General features: G+C 45.2%; 1 protein-coding gene across 3 annotated transcripts in view; it reads left to right on the forward strand.

Annotated features, from left to right (window-relative positions):
* AKAP11 (A-kinase anchoring protein 11) overlaps window positions 1-20,914 on the forward strand; it is a 148,999-nt gene that overhangs the window by 118,612 nt on the left and 9,473 nt on the right. For 2 of the 3 annotated variants that reach the window (XM_077483188.1, XM_077483189.1), the window contains exons 9-11: window positions 14,362-14,445; window positions 15,832-15,878; window positions 19,222-19,382. In XM_077483188.1, the coding sequence (XP_077339314.1) occupies window positions 14,362-14,445; window positions 15,832-15,878; window positions 19,222-19,382 (292 nt within the window). The remainder of the gene's footprint in view (window positions 1-14,361; window positions 14,446-15,831; window positions 15,879-19,221; window positions 19,383-20,914) is intronic. The other variant, XM_077483190.1, reaches the window with a different exon arrangement.

A 20,914-nucleotide genomic window follows, 5' to 3' on the forward strand; every position in this document is an offset into this window, starting at 1 on the left:
TGTCATGGTAAAACTGTAAAAAAAAGTCATTTTATTCATTTATAAATATATACATTTATTCAGGCTATGAAACGGGAATAACGGTGAAATCGAAATCCTCTGCTATATCAGAGTTTTACCACACATCTGATTTATAAAAATTGTGGGCAAAATATTGGAAATTGATTGCTGTATATATGTGTCTGCTATGAAAGTGGCTTTTCTACCCTTAAAGTGATGCTAAACAGTTTTTGATTTAGTTTTTTTCACATTTCAAAAAAGAATATTTGAGAAAAACAAGACCTGTTTAGAATATGCATACACATACAAAGAATAAAGGTAATGATATCGAGCAACGCTTGCAACAGGTTGCCAAAGAGGGTTTTAATCCCTTAATGGTACACAAAGGAAACCCCCTCCAGGGTCAGTAGACTGTTATGTTTTACCGTAGTTCTGGGATAGAATCCCACTGAAAGGAAACCACAGTAGTAGTTGTAGAGTCGATGGGAAACTACCCAATTTATCAGATAATTGAAAAGAGCAGGTAGGAAAAAACGAGAAGGGAATAGGGGGAGAGGAAGAAGTGTGTGTGTGTGTGTGTGTGTGTGTGTGTGTGTGTGTGTGTGTGTGGGGGGGGGGGGGGGGGGGGGAGAAATGTATAAACTCCAAGTCAGGTTGTCAAGATACATGGATGGATCGTCATCAGGAATCGCTTCAATGAGAGCCTTCCCTTCCTCAGAATAAATGAACATGTTCCACAGTGTCCAGGTGTGCGTGCAATTCTTTTTTTTCCCTGGAGGTCAAAACCAAGTCCTCCATCCAGTTTAGTTCCTTGACCTTCCTCAGCCACAGCCCAATCATCAGAGGCTGTGTCTGTTTCCAGGTGAGTGGAAGGCAAGGCTTGGCCACATTCAGGAGGTGTAGAATTATTGATTTCTTGTAAACCTTGGTGGGAATAGTGGAAGCTTGTAATAAGAAAGAAGCTGGATCCTCTGGGATCTTGCGATCTGTGAATTTTTGAATAATTGCACGTACCTCCTTCCAAAAATTTCCTAATTTTAGTACAGGACCAGAAATTATGTAGCAATGTCCCCCTGCTCCTCTTGACATCTCCAACACACAGCAGAGGTGGTCGGGGAGTATTTGCGAAGGAGGGATGGTGTACACTACCACCGTAAGAATATAAGAATCTTGAAACTGGTTTACTGCACTTTCGTGCAGATTGGGTTATATTGGTTTGTTGCGTCTTTTACCTAGGTCTGTTTCACATTTTGCCAAGTAGGGAGGCAGGAAGTCTTCAGGAGAAACTAAGAGGTTGTACATTGTGGCTAGAACATGAAGAAAAGTGCCACTTTCAGAGCAATACTTCATTAGTGTGATCAGGTCACAGCAATAAGTATCAGGGGTAGGGAGGGTGTGTAGGAAGTGTAGTAGTTCCGAAGCTCTCCAGATACAGTGGTGTGAAAAAGTGTTTGCCCCCTTCCTCATTTCCTGTTCCTTTGCATGTTTGTCACACTTAAGTGTTTCGGAACATCAAACCAATTTAAACAATAGTCAAGGACAACACAAGTAAACACAAAATGCAATTTGTAAATGAAGGTGTTTATTATTAAAGGTGAAAAAAAATCCAAACCATCATGGCCCTGTGTGAAAAAGTGATTGCCCCCCTTGTTAAAACATACTATAACTGTGGTTGTCCACACCTGAGTTCAATTTCTCTAGCCACACCCAGGCCTGATTATTGCCACACCTGTTCACAATCAAGGCATCACTTAAATAGGAGCTGCTTGACACAGTAAGGTCCACCAGAAGATCCTTAAAAGCTACACATCATGCCGAGACCCAAAGAAATTCAGGAACAATTGAGAAAGAAAGTAATTGAGATCTATCAGTCTGGAAAGGGTTATAAAGCCATTTCCAAAGCTTTGGGAATCCAGCGAACCACAGTGAGAGCCATTGTCCACAAATGGCGAAGACATGGAACAGTGGTGAACCTTCCCAGGAGTGGCTGGCCACCCAAAATTACCCCAAGAGCGCAGCGACGACTCATCCAAGAGGTCACAAAAGACCCCACAACAACGTCCAAGGAACTGCAGGCCTCACTTGCCTCAGTTAAGGTCAGCGTTCATGCCTCCACCATCAGGAAAAGACTGGGCAAAAATGGCCTGCATGGCAGAGTTCCAAGGAGAAAACCACTGCTGAGCAAAAAGAACATCAAAGCTCGTCTCAATTTCTCCACAACACATCTTGATGATCCCCAAGACTTTTGGGACAACATTCTGTGGACCGATGAGACAAAAGTGGAACTCTTTGGAAGGTGTGTGTCCAAGTATATCTGGCGTAGAAGGAACACTGCATTTCATAAAAAGAACATTATACCAACAGTAAAATATGGTGGTGGTAGTGTGATGGTCTGGGGCTGTTTTGCTGCTTCAGGACCTGGAAGACTTTCCGTGATAAAAGGAACTATGAATTCTGCTGTCTACCAAGAGATCCTGAAGGAGAATGTCCGACCATCTGTTCGTGTACTCAAGCTGAAACGAACTTGGGTTCTGCAGCAGGACAATGATCCTAAACACACCAGCAAGTCCACCACCGAATGGCTGAAGAAAAACAAAATGAAGACTTTGGAGTGGCCTAGCCAAAGTCCGGACCTGAATCCTATTGAGATGTTGTGGTATGACCTTAAAAAGGCCGTTCATGCTCGAAAACCCTCTAATGTAACTGAATTAGGACAATTCTGCAAAGATGAGTGGGCCAAAATTCCTCCAGGACGCTGTAAAAGCCTCATTGCACGTTATCGCAAACGCTTGGTTGCAGTTGTTGCTGCGAAGGGTGGCCCAACCAGTTATTAGGTTTAGGGGGCAATCACTTTTTCACATAGGGCCATGATGGTTTGGATTTTTTTTCACCTTTAATAATAAACACCTTCATTTACAAATTGCATTTTGTGTTTACTTGTGTTGTCCTTGACTATTGTTTAAATTGGTTTGATGTTCCGAAACACTTAAGTGTGACAAACATGCAAAGGAACAGGAAATGAGGAAGGGGGCAAACACTTTTTCACACCACTGTATCCAGTGGGAAGGAACTATCTCGATCCATCAGGTCCTGTATTGAAGGCCAGGCTCCCGTTATTGCAAAGTGGGATACTTGATAAAGTCCTGCCTCAATTAACGTCTTAAAAGAACCCATACAGTGGCCAGGAGAGAAACAAGAATTACCAAGTATAAGGGACAGTGGAGACTCTAGGGAGGACAAACACATACTGTTTAATTGAAATTCTCCCAACCCATTTCTGTATGCGGATGATGGCCCTGTAATTATTTTAATGGAAAAAAGTACCTTTTCCCTAATAGATATACAGCTGTCACATGACCCAGATCTTTCCCAGTCTGTCTACATGGAAACATAAGCAGGAGGAGCTTCTAGTCCTCTGATGTTGATCACATGTTCAAAAAAACAAAAAGGCTCCATGCACACAAGCTCATAAATGGCTGTTTTTGGGAGTTTGGGCGTGTTTTTTTTTTTTTAACAGCTCATAACCTCCCCTCTGTTATCCTATCATGTCTCACCAGCATGTTTAACGTTTTTGATCCATTGGAAAAAAAAAGGGGGAAAAACTCTATTGCAAAAACGTTAAACGTTGAAAGACTCACTGCAAAGCTACTGCCATTTTTATAACATTTTAACATCCAGTGTGCATGGAGCCAAAACCTTTGGAATACAGAGTAAAAATAAAATAATCTATATAAACTGTTTTGAATGGTCATACAAATATATATATATGAGGGAAGTGAAGCCTCTGTTCTACATGTAATATTCAGCACTATTGTGTTTAGCTAGTTAGTGGGCAGGTCCAGATTGGGACAAAAAATAGGCCTGGGCATTTTAGACTGAGCAGCCCATGACATATTTACCAGCCCCCTCCCCTCCCTGCTTTCCATCCTGACTGAGATGAGGGGGGGCTGCTTGAAAGCACACAGGGGGAAAAAAGCACAAGGGGAGCTGGATAGCGAGGGGGGGGGGGCACTTGGTGGAGCCTCACCTGATTTGTATTTTCTGACCCGGTGGCTGAAATGAGCTTGCACCCTGCTCAAGCAGCCCAGCTGCCTTGGGTTTTAATAGGCCATGCTGTCCTGGCCTTCGTGCCAGTCTTGGCCTGTTAGTGGGCATGGAGGAGAAGCAGTCATTTACTGATGTGCATACGCCCACATGTCTCTCTATAGTCATATGGGCTACTCCGAAGAGATAGGGATGAAATACTCAGAATAGAAACTCGCTGAAAACTGAGCATGCGCAGAGCTGCCTCACAGCTGCAGAATCCTGAGCTGAATTAAGAATATGAACAGAGGGTGGAGATGGAGGCCTATGCCTTACACAGACAGCAAGAAGTAGATTTACTAAAACTGGAGAGTGCAAAATCTGGTGGAGCTCTGTATAGAAACCAATCAACTTCCAGGTTTTTTTTTTTTTTTTGGCAAAGCTTAAAGCAGAGTTCCAAGTAAACAAAATAAAACTAAAAGTCAGCTACACATACTGCAGCTGCTGACTTTTAGCCCGGGTTCACACATGTGTGTTGCGAATTGAAGCTCCAGTTTCACTGCGAAGATAAAAATCAGTTGTTCAGAGGTTCCTCTGCGTTTTAGCTGCAGATCAGTGAGCGGGGGTGGGGAGGGGAGAGGAGGTGGCGGTGTAGTGAGGAGAAGGAGAAAATTTGTGTTCAGTACGGAATGCATCAGATGCGTTCCCATAGAAGATAATGGGTTGTAATTCGCACCGCAATGCCCAGAAAATGCACACTTTTTTTTGTGCAATGCGCAGTGCGAATGCAACGTACATATGTGAACCAGATGCATTCAAATGAATGTATTTTAAAATGTCCTGCGAGGCCTGGGGTGAGCTCCGCTACTAGAGCGCACACCCAGAGCCTTCCCGTCCACCGGAGCGGAACGGACCCCACCGGAGGCCCTGGGCATACCAGGAGGAGCTGGACATACCTCTAGCGCGGGTGCGCTGTTCGCGGAGCTCCGGCCGCCCGGCAGGACAGTCCGAGGCTTCGGCCTACGGCGGCCATCTTGCTCCACCGGGAGGCCGTGCTCCGGCGCACTACAAAGCCCAGCGGCTGTTTCTACAACCTGCAGGTTACCGGGTACACCCAGCCTGCCATCTAGAGCCCGAAGTCCTCCCCGAGTGGCCCTGGGATCATCCGAAACGGTCCTGGTAAGTGACGGCGGCCATCTTGGTACACCCGGAGGCCTCTCTGTTCTCTCTGGGCTCAATCCGTCCCCATCCACCCTCAGGAACACTCTAGCCGGACCACCAGAGACCCCTGAAGGGGTTGTTAAGGGGGCATGTACTTTTCTCTGGCTGCATTTGCTGACAAGGCTCTGGCTTCAGAGAATTAGAGGGGCGGCCATCTTGCTACACCTCTGTGTCTTCTGGGCCCCTTTCTAAACTCGCTGACCCCCTGGAGATCCTGGCTGGGCACCTTCAGAATTAGACGGGGCTATCCTTGAGGACCAACCCCCCCTTATTACATGGGCTGCTGATACAGATCCAGAGACCCAGAGGGGTGGCCATCTTGGTTCACCCAGGCTGCTGTATGCACCCGCACTCCTGAGCTCCCGCATTCTTACAAACCTGGATCTCTACATACACGGCCGCCAAAGCAGCCCAACCAGATAGTGCCCACCTGGGGTCTCCGTCCGTTCAACTCCGCAGAGACACGGAATGACCATGTCTGGCTAAGGAAATGTCCGGCTGAGTCCCGTGATCGCCCGTAGCGGACAGGCTATACCTCAGACATTGCACATACCTAAACAGCATGTCCACACACAGCTCTCGATCTACTGAGTCTGTGGATCTCCAACAGGGTACAATCCAGCGATACCTGCTCCGTACGTCTCAGTCTGATCCCCGCACTCCCAGAGACAAGATGGCACCAGCGCGTAATCCAGGAAAGAGCAAACCTCCTCCTCCTACTCAGCCGACAACGGACAGCGGCGAGGAATCAGATGACCCCCCGACCCCGCACTCAGTCCTTTCAAGTGTAGCGTCCAGATCCGGCACCACTGTTGTCCCTCTTCCAGGTGCAGTTCCTGGAGCCGTGGCCCCTCCAACCTCAGGAGAATTACCTAGGTCTGAAGCCTCGACTCTTCTAGCGGCCTTCCGAGCGGAGTTTGAATCCTGGGCAGTCAAAATGGAGTCCTCACTCCACAAGGATCTTCAGGCCATCCAACAGCAGGTCTCTACCAATCAGACCGCAATCTCTACCCTGACTGATACTCAATCTGACCATGCTGCCCGCATTACGTCTCTTGAGCGGGCCTCCAAAGAACACTTGCACCGTATTCGTCAACATCAACTGCGCATAGAAGACGGGGAGAATAGGAGCCGCAGGAATAATATACGACTACAAGGCATACCGGAAGCCACGGCGGGTACAGACTTGAAACCATCTGTCACTGCCATCCTCAACCTAGTCCTGGGAAGAGAGACTATGTCCCCTATTGAGATAGACCGGGTGCACAGAGTGGGGGGGCCCAGGAGGGAACATAGTGACCGCCCACGTGACGTCCTATGCAGGGTTCACTATTTCACCCTTAAAGAGGAAATTATTTCGCAAAGCGTGGCGTTTGGGCCCTGTGGACTTTGACGGTTCAACTATCCACCTATACCCAGACCTTTCTCGCAACACTCTCCACATGCGCCGAATGGTCCGCCCACTGCTAGACCTGATACGCCAAGCCGGAGCAACCTACACTTGGGGGCACCCTTTCAGCATCAAGGTGACCAGGGCCGAGCATAAATTTGTACTCTCTGATCCAGATCAACTTGCAGCCTTTTTCCGCTTTTTGGAGCAAGATCCAACTGATGTACCTAACTGGCTGGACCCCCCAGACGACCGCACTAGGGTACAAATACGTGATCCCCTCCCACAACGCCGCAGACATCCGAGGTATGCATCGCACTCTGTTTATCCTGGACCACGTCACCCTACCTCTCCGGAAGATTAAAGTAACTTCAGGAAACCTTTTGGACTTATTTCGACATTGTATGACTAGCGCCATCTCAGTATTATACCTATCCCTTGTCTCCTGGATGGGCAGCATTTTTCTTTTTTGCGGATGTTATTCCTTTTTTTTTTTTTGTGGTTTCTGCCATCCTTTCATCTCACTTGTTTCTCCATATACTCTGTTGGTTATGCCATGATGGGGGATGGGGTGGTAGACCGCATACTAAATACTTCAGTACAGCTGGTGCACTTCATTCACGGACCTTCTCCCTGCCCTTTGCTAGTGTATTGTGACTGGCTGGGGTTCGGGAGAGGCAATGGAACAGCGGGTTGCTCATGCTTGATCTAGTTATGTAAATGTTGAGTTCCTAATCTGCTTTAATATACAGGTCTACTCTCTACATGTTTAGCGGTAATGGCCCACCTGGATGTGGGTGGAGGGGCGACTGATGGACCGGTTGGGTCCACGGTCCCTTGCTGCTATCCACGTGGGCTTCCTTAGTTATATACTCAGTTTCTTACGCACCAGGTAGTTTCACCCTAATGCGCTCTCTGTCATTATACACGGATGGATCTCTGGCCCCCCGTTGGGGTATGTGGAAACATATGTTGACAATGTTTGCTCCCTTCCCGTGAGGTGTCTCACGGACTGTTGTCTCCTCTGCGGAGGGGGGAGACGGGACTGGTGTGGAGCTATTTGCCCATGCGGACCGTCTTCCCCCTCCGTGGAGGATCTGCTGTGTGTTCTGTATTAATATCTTGTTATACTAATGTGCCTCAGTGAAGTTTTACATGCCTGTCATGCTACTGGGCTCATGGCTCAGGTTCTCCGCTTCGACCCTTCACCCTCAATAGGCCGGGCACGAATAGTGCTCGTATACGTGAACTTTCACGTGGTGTCCCGTTCTCGTGGACCCCCTTAGATTTACCTGGCTCCTTACCTGGGAGCCCTCTTTCCCCCTTTTTTTCCCTTTTCTTTTCCCTTTTTAGTTTTTTACTGGTACACTTTCTGCTACCTTATAAGTTCCCCCTTTCCTTCTCCTACCCCCCCCCCCCCCACTGTCTATAACCTGATTTTCTTATCCGCATTCCACTATGGCTCACACAGTACTATCTCGTCCTCGTTTGACGTGTTGCTCGTACAATGTAAATGGCCTCAATATTGCATCCAAGAGAGGACAAATTCTTTACCACATGCATAAACAGCAGGTCAACGTATTACTGTTACAGGAAACACATTTCCACACAAACTCCACCCCTTCCTGCTCCAACAGGTACTTTAACAGATGGTTCCACAGTACAAACCCCTCTCAGAAAACTAAAGGCGCTTCTATTGCCTTCCACAAAACGCTCCCGATTGATCTGATAGACCAGCTGTCGGATCCTCAGGGAAGGTATGTGTTCGTAAAGTTCTCCCTATGGGGCACCAAATTTACTATAGCCAACCTCTACCTACCAAACACTAACCAAATCTCGACTGCTCTGCGATACATGAAGCTCTTGTCAGAATTTGCGGAAGGTAAACTAATTATAGGCAGGGATTTTAATGCCCCCCTAGACCCGCTTTTAGACTCGTCCACCTCTCGCTCATCCATCTCCTTTACTAAGTTGAGGGCTTTTAAACAGGCTATATACGACCTCCGTCTAATCGACATCTGGCGGGTTCTGTTTCCAACAAATCGGAATTATACCCATTTCTCACAGGTCCATCACTCCTATAGTCGTATCGACTACTTCCTTCTTGACCATAGCTGCTTGGATTGGTCACCTGAATGTGACATAGACTCAATGGTCTGGTCTGACCACTCGCCTATATATCTGACATTATATATCCCTTCCACACCTGTGAGGGAATGGACATGGAGGCTGAATGATTCCCTCCTCACGAACCCTGAGTGTTCCCACAAGGTCTCGGAAACGATTTCTAGTTTCTTGCTAGATCATGCCACAGACACCACCTCGCTACCCTTCCAATGGGAGGCGCTTAAAGCTGTTCTGCGAGGCCTCTTTATTCAGGTGGGAACCCGCTTGAAAAAGACTCGTTCAGCTGCAATAACCTCAGCAACACAAAAGCTTCGGGACCTTGAGACCCAGCATAAACGAGCCCCTACGCTTGTGACTTTGACAGAGGTTTCACTGGCCCGATCCCAACTCAGGGACCTATACGAGGCCTCAGCTCGTACTTATGCGGACAGACTTGCTTTACATCATCAGTACCGATTTCGAGATAAATGTGGTAGGCCGTTGGCCCGCACCCTCCATCCAAGCACGCCTTCCACATTTATACCTCATATTCGGGCCCCTTCTGGAGAAATGCTTAATGAGCCCTCCAAGATATCACAAACATTCAGAGATTTCTATCAGACACTTTACAACCTACCGACCGGTATCCCGTCTAGCCCATCCCACACTCCTGCGCCCGATGGCCAGTCCTATATCGAGGAAACTGAGCTCCCTATATTAGATGGCGATACTGCAGAAGAGCTAGAGAGAGTAATCACAGCAGACGAGGTAGTGGGAGCAATAGCGGCCACTCCTTCAGGTAAAAGCCCAGGACCCGACGGTTTTACCCCTAAATTCTACAAAACATTTGCTCCTCTACTGACCCCCTTTATGGCTAAGGTGTTTAACTCTCTATCAGAAGGCTCAGCGTTTCCTCCACAAACGCTTGAAGCCCACATCGCCATTATCCCCAAACCAGACAAAGACCCTACCTTGTGTGCAAATTATAGGCCCATATCATTAATTGGAGTGGATCTGAAAATATATGCCAAAATATTAGCTACTAGAATGCAACCGTTACTCCCCCGCCTTATACATCTGGACCAGGTGGGTTTTGTAAGTGGCCGCGAGGCAAGGGATAACACCCTGAAAACCCTGCTTCTTACCGACTATGCCCGCACCCACGAAATCCCTCTATGCCTTTTGACGGTCGATGCAGAAAAGGCATTCGACCGGGTTGGCTGGCAATTCCTTCAGTTGTCTCTGCAACAGATAGGCCTGGGTCCCAAAATGTTATCCCGAATTATGGCCCTTTACTCCTCCCCTTCCGCTAGAATTCGGGTAAATGGCTCACTGTCGCCTACATTTGCCATTAAAAATGGGACACGACAGGGCTGTCCTTTATCTCCCCTTCTATATGTCCTTGTCATGGAACACCTAGCAATAGCCTTGCGCAATAACCCCAACGTCTCAGGTGTATCGATAGGCCCCATTCATTCTAAGCTGGCGCTCTTCGCGGATGACTTGCTATTGTTTGTAACCCAACCCCACCTATCCTTACCACATATAATGCAGGAATTCACGAGGTTTGGCATGCTGAGCAATTTCAAAGTAAACCATACTAAATCAGAAATCCTGAACATCTCACTGTCCCAAGAGGTCCTCCGCCAGATATCCGCTAGGTACCCATTTAAAACAGGCTCTACCTCCATCCGCTACCTAGGAATTCAAATACCCACGGAAAGGTCCCATCTATTCTCTTTGAATTATGCACCCCTGCTGCTTAGAACCAAGACGGATCTCTCAAACTATGCAAAGAAATGCCTATCGTGGCTAGGCAGAGTAAATGCCCTAAAAATGGACGTAAACCCTCGGTTTCTCTATTTGTTCCAAACAATTCCCATTTCCATACCCTCCTGGTTTTTCAGGAAGCTCCGCCAACTATTCTCCTCCTTTATTTGGGGAGGGGCTCGTCCCCGGATACGCTACGAGACCTTATCACTCCCCAAGATTCGTGGTGGAGCAGGAGCCCCGGATGCCTCCTTATATTATAGAGCAGCTGTGCTCACGCGTATACTTAACTGGTTCCATCATTCCTCCTCCAAATTATGGGTACAGATAGAGAGCCATATTAACCCAATAGATCTCTGTGCATTGCCGTGGACACCTACTGAATTCCTGAAAGGAGAGGTACAACTGAGCGACCTCACCCGACAAACCATACAAATCTGGACCCGAATGAATTCCTCCAAGACCCTATCTCCCATGCAGGGACCCATGGCTCCACTGTTTGGAACTCCGGCTTTCCCACCGGCCCTACAGGGAGCGAGTTTTGGACCTTGGTGTAAGGAGGACCACAGGCGACTTGCCCAAGTCCTACGTTCGGACCCCTCTCTGACTCATGACATTCCCTCTGACCCATCTTCTCATGCCTCTACGCACTGGCTGCAGAGACAACAGGTGATTTCCTTCATTCGCACTTTCCCTTCGTTACCTAATGTACTCGCTGACTTAACAGACTTGGAAGGCATGCTGCTCCAGGCCACCCCTCCTACACATGTAGTCTCTCAATTATATTCCCTCTTACATGGGGCTTACAATCCTGACCTTCCCCCATACACACAGGCATGGGAGGAAGACCTGGGCCACTCCATCTCGCCTGTAGACTGGCAAAAGTGCTTTATACTGACCCACAAAATGTCCATAGCCTCCAATTCTCAAGAAAAGGGGTTCAAGCTGTTGACCCGCTGGTACAGATGCCCTTCGACTTTGCACCGAATTAACTCGACACTTCCGGATACTTGCTGGCGTTGCTTGTCATCTAAAGGAACCTTACTTCACATTTGGTGGGCATGCCCCCCTGCGAGGAAGTTCTGGCAAAAGATCCTTGATTTGTACTGCAAACTTATGGCGACCTCCATCGCACCCTCTCCTGAGATGGCTCTGCTATCTCTGCTCCCGGGACCGCTTAAGTCAGTCAAGAAAGACGTTCTGCGTCACTTTTTGGCGACTGCTAGAACGGTGTTGCCCAGACATTGGAAGTCAACGAGCATGCCTTCCCTGGGGGATTGGGCAATTGAAGTGGACCGAATTAAAACTTTGGAAAGAATGTTGTCGCAGGAAACGGGTAGGGAGGAACAATTCTCTAAGACCTGGACCTCATGGTCGATGTTTCGATATTCCTCAGAGTTTATCTCATGGGCCACAGAGGACTCTACCAATACACCTGTGTGATCAGGGTGGAATGTATATCTTTTGATCCCTACGCTCTTTACTGTCCTGACCCCTCTTTCCTCACTCTCTTCCCCCTTTCTTCCCTCCCCTATACAAGTTGCAGTAATACCCGATTACTTAAGTTATGACCTCTAGTCTCATTAGACCAGCATGGTGGCACATACAGAGCTTCCCCCCCAGAGTGAACGTTGTCAGAATGAACACAATAGCCCTAGTCTACCTGTAATGAGTGGGCAACACCCGCTGAGAGGATAGTGGTGCACACACACCCACTTTAACTTAGACTAATCATGGTAGGACTACAGGCTCTCTTACCATACTACCTAAACCGAAGCTCAAAACAAACACTTTAACCTCGTGACAGTTCGACACCACTGTAGTACAGTGGATTTCTCTGTGGTTTCTTTTTTATGTTTATGTAACAATGTAAAACGAATATGTTGGAATATTCTGTATTTTTTTTTCCCCCTCCTATCTTGCTTCTATATCTCAATAAAAATAAGATTGAATTAAAATGTCCTGCGAATTGGATGCGGTGTAAGCCACATCAAATTTGCATAGGTGTGAACGGGGGCTTAATAATCGGACACTTACCTGTCCCAGGGTCCAGCAATGCAGGGGAACGAAGTCTGGCTCATCTCTCCCTCCTCTCTGCGGTGCCGGCATTGTCACTGGGCGCCTGGCTGTGGCTTCACAGCTGGACACACACTGCACATGCGCGAGCAGCGCTGTGACTGGCCGGGCAATCATCTGGGACCTGTAACATGTCCCAGATAATTGCTGAGTGGGAGGGGGGGGAGAGGTGATCTTCCTTTCCGTGCTGCGGGTCCCCAGAAGGGAGTGGGAGCTGAAACCTTCTAAAAAGCACCTTCCCTTTAAAGCGGAAGTTCCATTTTTGGGTGGAACTCCGCTTTAATTCAGGGCTAGACAAACCCCAGGCTCCAGGTCACATTGGCGCCTAGAATTAGCGACCTGGCACATGGGCTAGACTGCGTTAGGTGTCTTGTCCCTATGCGCCCCCCCCCCACCGCGTGCGCAGGTGCACATACTGCACGGCTGCCGCACCAGCAGGTGATTGAGGCTGTGCCTTTGCGGCCTACTGTAGCACGATGCTGCGCTCGTTCTGTTGACTGAGGGATTTGCCCTTCCATTGCTTAAACTGACGGGAACTGGAGCCCTCTTCTGGTGGCTGGGGCTGCGACAAGCAGTCAGTGATGGCCCTGGGGCAGCTGGTTGGAATGGCTTTAGTTCCATTTACACACACACACACACACACACACACCTCCCCCCCCCCACAAAGATGGGAAACCGTTTTCTTGTCATATTTTTTTTTTTTTTTATTGAAATTTGTTTTCATTCTCTTCAGTTTTGCACTCTCACCCTGCCATGCCACAGCCACACAGCCGAAAACCCCTTTTACACAGGCTGTCTGATTAGGTCAGCCTATAAGTTTCTCAGGTGGATCTGATCAGACCCTCCAGTCTCTCCTATGGAGCGGCAGTTGTCAGCGGACAACTGTCCACTGGCATGTGCTGCTATCTTATCCTGTCTGCCAAAAACAGACAGATGGTGGTCCTACTTTCCATCTGTCTGGCTGGATCAGATGGAAGCGGACAAGAGGTCCTTTTCCATTTGATTGCCCCATAGAGGAGAGTGGGGCTGTCTGCATGGTGGTGCAGACACAGACCTGTCACCCACCTGCTCAGTGGGGGATCAAGGAGAGATTCCCTGCTAAACAAGCTGATTCTGCTTTAGTGGAGGCGTCCGTGTGAAAGGGGCCTAAAGTGGCATGAATCCCTGTTATTTCTCCACCTTGCTGCACTGTCCTTGTGAGCCGCTGCTCACCACACCATCAAACCTAGTACACATGGACCAAATGCTGGGTGACATCAGCTGGTTCAATAAAAATTGGCCGACATTCAGCCCATGTGTATGGCAGCCGGTCCTTCAGAAGCCAAGCGTTTGCCTGGCTTCTATCGGACGAGCATACTAGAAAACCAGCAGCCAATGGCTGAGAGCCCCTGTTAGAACACAATAGCTCAATGGGGAAGATCGATGTACTAACATCGGATTGTTCGCACAGTGGCGTATGGCACCTACTTTATCTTACGTTGCTTTTCTTTGGATGCAACATGTCCTATAAGGTGCTTTTGAACTGTAGGCAAAGCAGGTCAAGCACAGCTTTTTCTTGTCAAAGGTTACATTTTCCATTTGAATCTTCGTGAGAATGCTGAAGTATTTCAAGTAGGACTAAAACTAATGGAAGGGAAACCATACCCTTTAATAGATGTGAGTTGGTAATATAATATTTGGTGTTTCCTTTATTTTATTAACCCTGTATATTGGTGTAGTATTAGCTCTATTTCCTAACTTTTTTGAGATTTTTGAATATTGTCTTTTTCTGGTAGTAATGGTAACAGCAGTAGCTGGAGCAGTCTGGGATTGGAGGGAGACATGTGTGAAGAAAATTTATCCTTCCCACCATCAGACAGGTTGGTTTAGCTAGAGGTTTTTGCATGACAATTATCTAGTCCCTCTTCTCATTGTGCATTAAAAGGTTTACTGGGTTCTTCATGATTCTGCATGTTTTAACTAAAAATGTTATTGCTACGTCCTCTGCTTACTGCAGCCTTTATTTCACAGCATGCCTTAATTCTGTCTCATAGACTGTAGCTGTGTTGTTGTTTGTAGTGGAAATTTATGCTATAGTCCAGTGCTCTCCAAACTTCGGCCCATTGCTTACCATTATCTGGCCCTTGAGGCACTATTCTCTCATTGACACCAACAATGGGCTTCTCAATGATGGGGCACCATTCCTTCCACCCTATGCCAAATATAGTGATGTTTACACCCACTGAAAAATTTCCACTCATGCTGGCCACTGTCCGTCCCCTCTAAAGTCTGAAGGACCATGAACTGGCCCTTTGTTTAGAAAGTATGGAGACTTCTGCTATAGTCCATTGTTTCAGCTGTCATTTTCAACCAAATCTTAAAAATTACAGTTTTAGTTCTATTAGTTTGGATTAGACACGGCTCTGTAGCTCTATATTAGAGTATAGATTTTTTTCAAGATGGAAAATGCAGAGTGGACCTTCATCTGGCCTTCCAAGCAAAATTTGAATATTTGATGTTAAGGCAATAGTGAATTTCATGTCCCTACTGTAACTGCGATAGATGATACAAGTAGGACAATAACTCTTATCATTTTTTTTTGTTTTGTTTTTGTAAATTAACATTTTATTAGTCAATTTGTTTAAAAAAAAAAAAATATATATATATATATATATATATATATATATATATATATATATATATATATATATATATATATATATATATATATATATATATATATATATATATTATATATCTCCATCCATCCAAGTACAATAATCTAGTCATAATGAAGGCAGTAAACTACTAAAATTGTGTATACATAGCCTTAGCTTGTTGAAAAAGTAAAAAGTTTGTCTTGCCCCAGTTTACTATGCAGTCGGATCATACTTGCAATGGGGAAGTTACAATAGGCAGTTTGTGGATGAATAATGCTGCATTAAACACAATAATAACAGTAACATAAGACAGATGACCTGAAAATCCCAACAAAACATCTCTTGGTTCTACAATTTGTGTCCAGTGTTTCTCCTTCTGTGGAATAATTTAATGTCGGAGATACTACAGCAGTGGCAGAGATTAACCTTGTCCATCCCTTGCATACATTAAGTTAAAGGATCAGATTCTAATACGTTTAGCTTGTATATTTGTAATGTTTTCCTGCATGAATAATCTATAATTTTATATCCAAACTTTTAAAAAAAATTTTTTTTAACATTTTAAATCTGTGTAACTTTTTACTTTTTTTTTTTCATAAAATATAGTGATGGAGCAGAAGAAAAAGATGAAGAACCCAAAGTAACAACAGAAGGTACTGTGTCATTGTATTTACCATTTATGTCTATATTCAGTCGTTGATGTTAACCACTTAAGAACTGGAAGGATTTACCCACTTCCTGACCAGGCCATTTTTTTGTGATTATGGCACTGCGTTATTTTATCTGACAATTGCGTGGTCATGTGACTCTGTACCCACCTCTGTGGTTTTTGTTTCTCTCTAAATAAAGACCGTCAAATTTTGGGGAAAAAAAAAATTTTTTTTTTTACTTTCTGCTATAAAACCTACCCTATTAAAACTTTTTCAAAATCAAATTTTTTTCATCAGTTTCATCAGGTTTGCGCAAAAGATGGTGTCCACAAAATGGGGGATAGATTTATGGCGTTTCTATTTTATTTATTTATTTTTTTATTTTTTTTACTAGTAATAGCGGGGATCGGTAATTTTTGCGTATCGGTAATTTTTAGCAGGGCTGCAACATTGCGGCAGACAGATGAGACAACTAGCTGACGTTTTTGATACTTTGTTTTGGGTCCCAGATACATTACAGTGATCAGTACTAAAAATATGCCCCGACATTGTACTAATGCCACTGGCAGGGAAGGGGCAATCAAGGGGTTGTGTTCCCTCAGTGTTTTTCTAACCTGTGGGGGGATGGGCTGCCTGGGACAACGCACAGATCAGCCTTCCTGCATAGCAGGAAGCCTGTGTCGTCCCTTGTTAGAACGGAGATCTGCCTTTGTTTACTTCGGAAGATCCTTGTTCTGTCTCAGCGAGGAATGATCAAGGGCGGTCGGCAGACCTCGAGTCCACCCCACTCACTAATTGGCTCCCCCGCTGGCCAATCGGTGCACTCCCACAGAACCTTGTGCACAAACCAATGTAAACCTGCGGCAATTCACGCAATTCAGCATAGCCAGCTTGCCGCAGTATAACTGAGTCGGCTGGTTGGCAAGAGGTTAAAAACAAAGGTGAAGGTCGATCTTTGTGGTAGAAATTTTGAGGAGGAGATGTAGTGCCATATACCTCCAGTCTCAGGGGGAAGCAAAATGGAAACCTCATTCACCTCGCACTAGTTCACCAAAATTTAGCTGGTGCCTTTACCCACAAATTCCTCTCTCCTGCATCCACCCCTCCATTACATTAGCAAAAAAAATAAATTTAAAGATATAACCAACACTGTTAACATTTTAAGATTTTTTATTTTTTTTTTATTAAGTAAATCTTGTGTTTGTACATATGTGCAGAATTTTGCAAGCAGCCTTCTGGGATGTGCGATGTAGAGCTAATCTCAGTATCTTAATACAGTAGGAATCGGGGAGCCCTGCTCGATAGAGCTTTTACAATCTAAGAGGAAGGGTCAAGAGATACAAAAGTTAATAACTGTGGGGGATGGCCTGATGGAGAAAATAAATGTACAGTTGTTAGTAGGGTAGGATAGGCCTCTCTAAATACCTTGCTTTGTGCACTGGTCCAAATCATTTAGTGGAGGGGAGATTATAGTGTGGGGTTGTTCCAGTGAGGGGAACTCTTAAAGGGGTTGTAAATCGGAACCTGTGATCAGAGCAGAGATTAGTGACGTGTCACACGTAGCCACGCCCCCACAGTTAAACACTCCCCAGGACACCCTTAACTCCTAAACTGCCCCCTGGTGGTTAACCCCTTCACTGCCAGTGTCATTTACACAGGAATCGGTGCATTTGTATAGCATTGATTGCTGTATAAATGACATTGGTCCCAGAAATGTGTCAAAAATGTCCGATGTGTCCGCCATAATGTCACAATCATGATAATAAACGCTGATTGTCATTACTAGTAAAAAAAAATAAAAAATAAAAATAAAAAATAAAGTGCCATAAAACTATCCCCTATTTGGTTTGCGCAAAGTTGTAGCGTTTAAAAATAATCGCTTATTGCAATATTTTTACTTAAAAAAAAAAAAGATGCAGAAGAATACGTATCGGCCTAAACCGAGGAAAAAAATATATTTTTTTTAAATATATTTTTGGATGATATTATAGCAAAATGTAAAAAATACATTTTTTTTTTTCAAAATTGATGCTTTTTTTTTTTTTATAGCGCAAAAAATAAAAACCCCCCCAAAAAAGGGAAAAAAAGGACGTCAATTTTTTTTATTTTTTATTTATTGCTTTTTAACATAAATATTCATAAGACCCAATGGGCCACACACAACAGACAAAACTATTTACATTTCTTCAGCATTGACTCTCTCCTCTACCTTCTAGACTCGCACTCAGTAAAAAGATCAAAATAATAAGGCCCCCTAAAAAGGACGTCAATTTTTGTTTGGGAGCCATGTCGTACGACCGCACAATTGTCAGTTAAAGCGAAGCAGTGCCAAATTCGCAAAAAGTGCTCTGGTCAGGAAGGGGGTAAATCCTTCTGGGGCTGAAGTGGTTAATTTTCTTTTGGATTAACATGAACAATATCCCTTGTGATAGCATATCTTCTTTAGTAAGAGATCCTGGGTCTATTAGACCTCTGATCCCTCCTCTGCCCTTAGACATCTGATTAAATTGAGATTGGTTTGATCAGATGCTTTACAAGCCAGTAACAATTAAATCCTTGCTGCTTCTGGTTTCATTTATCACAGAGAAGCGGGAAGGGTATGGATGTACCTGCTTTAACTCTGTTCAGCCAGCCCCAAAGACGACTGCAGTGCTGAACTTCTGGGGGTGGGGGGGGGGGGGCTCCTGCATCATTGAGCAGCTGATGTACGATGGATGGGAAACTGTTAATACAATGGCCACCAAGGAAGATTCCTTCGATGCTGTTTTGGGGGGAAGGAGAAGTCTTATTAGATTTCTCTCATTTAGACCACAGGCTGGGAAAGAGATGCCTAGTTTTAGACCAGTCCAGCCATGGCACACCTCATATCTGATTATATTTCCAGAGCATGTAGTGCATGTTAGTGGATGAAGCATGTTTTTACTGGATCCCTCCTCTAGTTTTAAAAAAGGTAGCCCAGCTGTGTTCTTCAGATGGCTAAAGTTCAGCTTTGTGTATGCTGCAGACATACTTCCCTTGTACTTGGGTGCACTAGGAAGCATTTGCAGAAACGTTTTTTTTTTTGGCCATGTAAGAACATGCACATTTGTATGCACAAAATTCTCTGTCGGTCTGTTAATCTGTGCTACACTTGTATTACAGTCTGTGTTCAGCTTGAATGTAGAATGTGAATACACTAAAACTGTCATTTTTAGAGAACAGTGACATTGCAAAGGAAAGAAATGCATCTTTGCAGGGATATTTATTTACCCACGAGCAAGTCTCATTGCAATTGTTCAATCATAAGATTAAATACAGTGCCTATTTCTTTCTTTTGATACCTATAAGCCATATTTTCTTTTTTCAGTTGTTGAAAAACAGTGCAAGATTCTGCTGATTAGAAATCTTGATATGGGACCAAATACAGTAGAATCACAGTTGAGAACAATATTACAATGGATTGCTGCCTCGGAGTGTGATATATTGGAGCTCTGCTTTCCTGAGAATGCCATAAAAGATCTGTTACTTGTAAGTTAATCTTTTACTTTCTGTACCGTAGATGCACATCTCCTTTACTGCATGTATTTAGAAAGAAATACATGCCCTTAGTGGTAACTCTGATACGTAGTGGTTAGTTACAGAACAAATTTGGAGAAAATAAAATTTAAATGAAAGTGGATTTGTTGCCCGTAGTCCTCAGTCAGGTTTCGTCTATTGTTGGGTAGGAAAATTCTAATTTGCCACTATGGGAACAACATTTTGGAAGAGAACATTTTGGCAAAATAACTTGAATAGTTTGGAATAGTTGTCTTCGGACAAGTCTTCATGTTGTCTTGCAGTTGAGAGGAGTTTGAGGCGTTCTTGTTTTCAGAGGAGTTTCTAACTATCAGGACGAGCATTATTCTTATCCAGCCATATTCATCATATTCAACCCCCTCTGGCTCCTTCCGAACAATGATTGGATCCTGATGTTTAGATCCCTTTCTCACTGTGAGCACATGGCTAGTATAATTTATCCAGACGTAGACAAATGTTGCCACCCTTGGACAGGAATTTTCTTAACTGGCAGGGGGACAAAAGCCTAAAAAAGAAAACTAATGCAGTGACCACATCTAAAGACTGGTATTTTGCCAGTAGGCTAGGTTCACACAATATGCGGCTCTGCGACCTGCATTTTGCACGGGTGTGGCAGCCCATGCATATTTGAATGGCCTGCCATGCCTCCTGAAATGCAAAGAAAAGGTCCCTGCAGCATTTTAGAAATGCAGTGTGTGAGGCTTGCCATTAAGAATAATGCGTGGCACCCGCACGCATCCAGCACGTTTTTTGTTTTTTTGTTTTTTTCTATGCGAGTGATTGTGGCTGCAGGAACAGGTACGGGCCCACAGTGGGAACCACCTGCACAGATGGGAGCCTAGCCTAAAGTCTATTATTGTTCCTGAGTTTAGATATACTTTGCCTATCTAGACTAGGTTCACACTTGTGCAGATCGGCAGTGCTTAAAAAATTGCTCCCAAACCGCAGGCAAAACGCAATGGTCTTTAGCGGGGGTGCTGTTATTTCTTAATGCCACCCTCATGCATCATGCAAAGTAATGGCATAATGTGCTAGTATGCATCGCATACTAGCACATTATTTGACACTTGCCTACAAATGAAGCCCTCGCCGTCCCCGCTGGAGGCGACATCCATCTTCGCCCGTCATGCTTCCAGGTCCACGCACTTCGGCTGTGTGACTGGCCGGAGCTGCGTGATGTCACTCCCGTGGGAGCCGCCAGTCACGGCACAGGGCTCTGAATAAATAGCACGGGCAGCAGTTCCCTCAGAGCGTATGCGCTGATGTCATCGGTGCAGTATACAGTAAATATTTCCTAAATGATGCATGTTTAGGAGATATTTACAGTACCTCTAGGTAAGCCTTATTATAGGCTTACCTATAGGTACAAAGATTAGAAGGAAGCTTACTTCCTCTTAAGGCCCGGTTCACACTGGTACGACAAATGCTCTGACTTTGAGAGCACATGTCGTATGACATGTATAAATCAATGATTCCCTATGAGA

The sequence above is a fragment of the Lithobates pipiens genome, unplaced genomic scaffold (assembly GCF_037356315.1).
Source record: "Lithobates pipiens isolate NorthernLeopardFrog02 unplaced genomic scaffold, aLitPip1_a1.2 Scaffold_16, whole genome shotgun sequence".
Taxonomy (NCBI): Eukaryota; Metazoa; Chordata; class Amphibia; order Anura; family Ranidae; genus Lithobates; species Lithobates pipiens.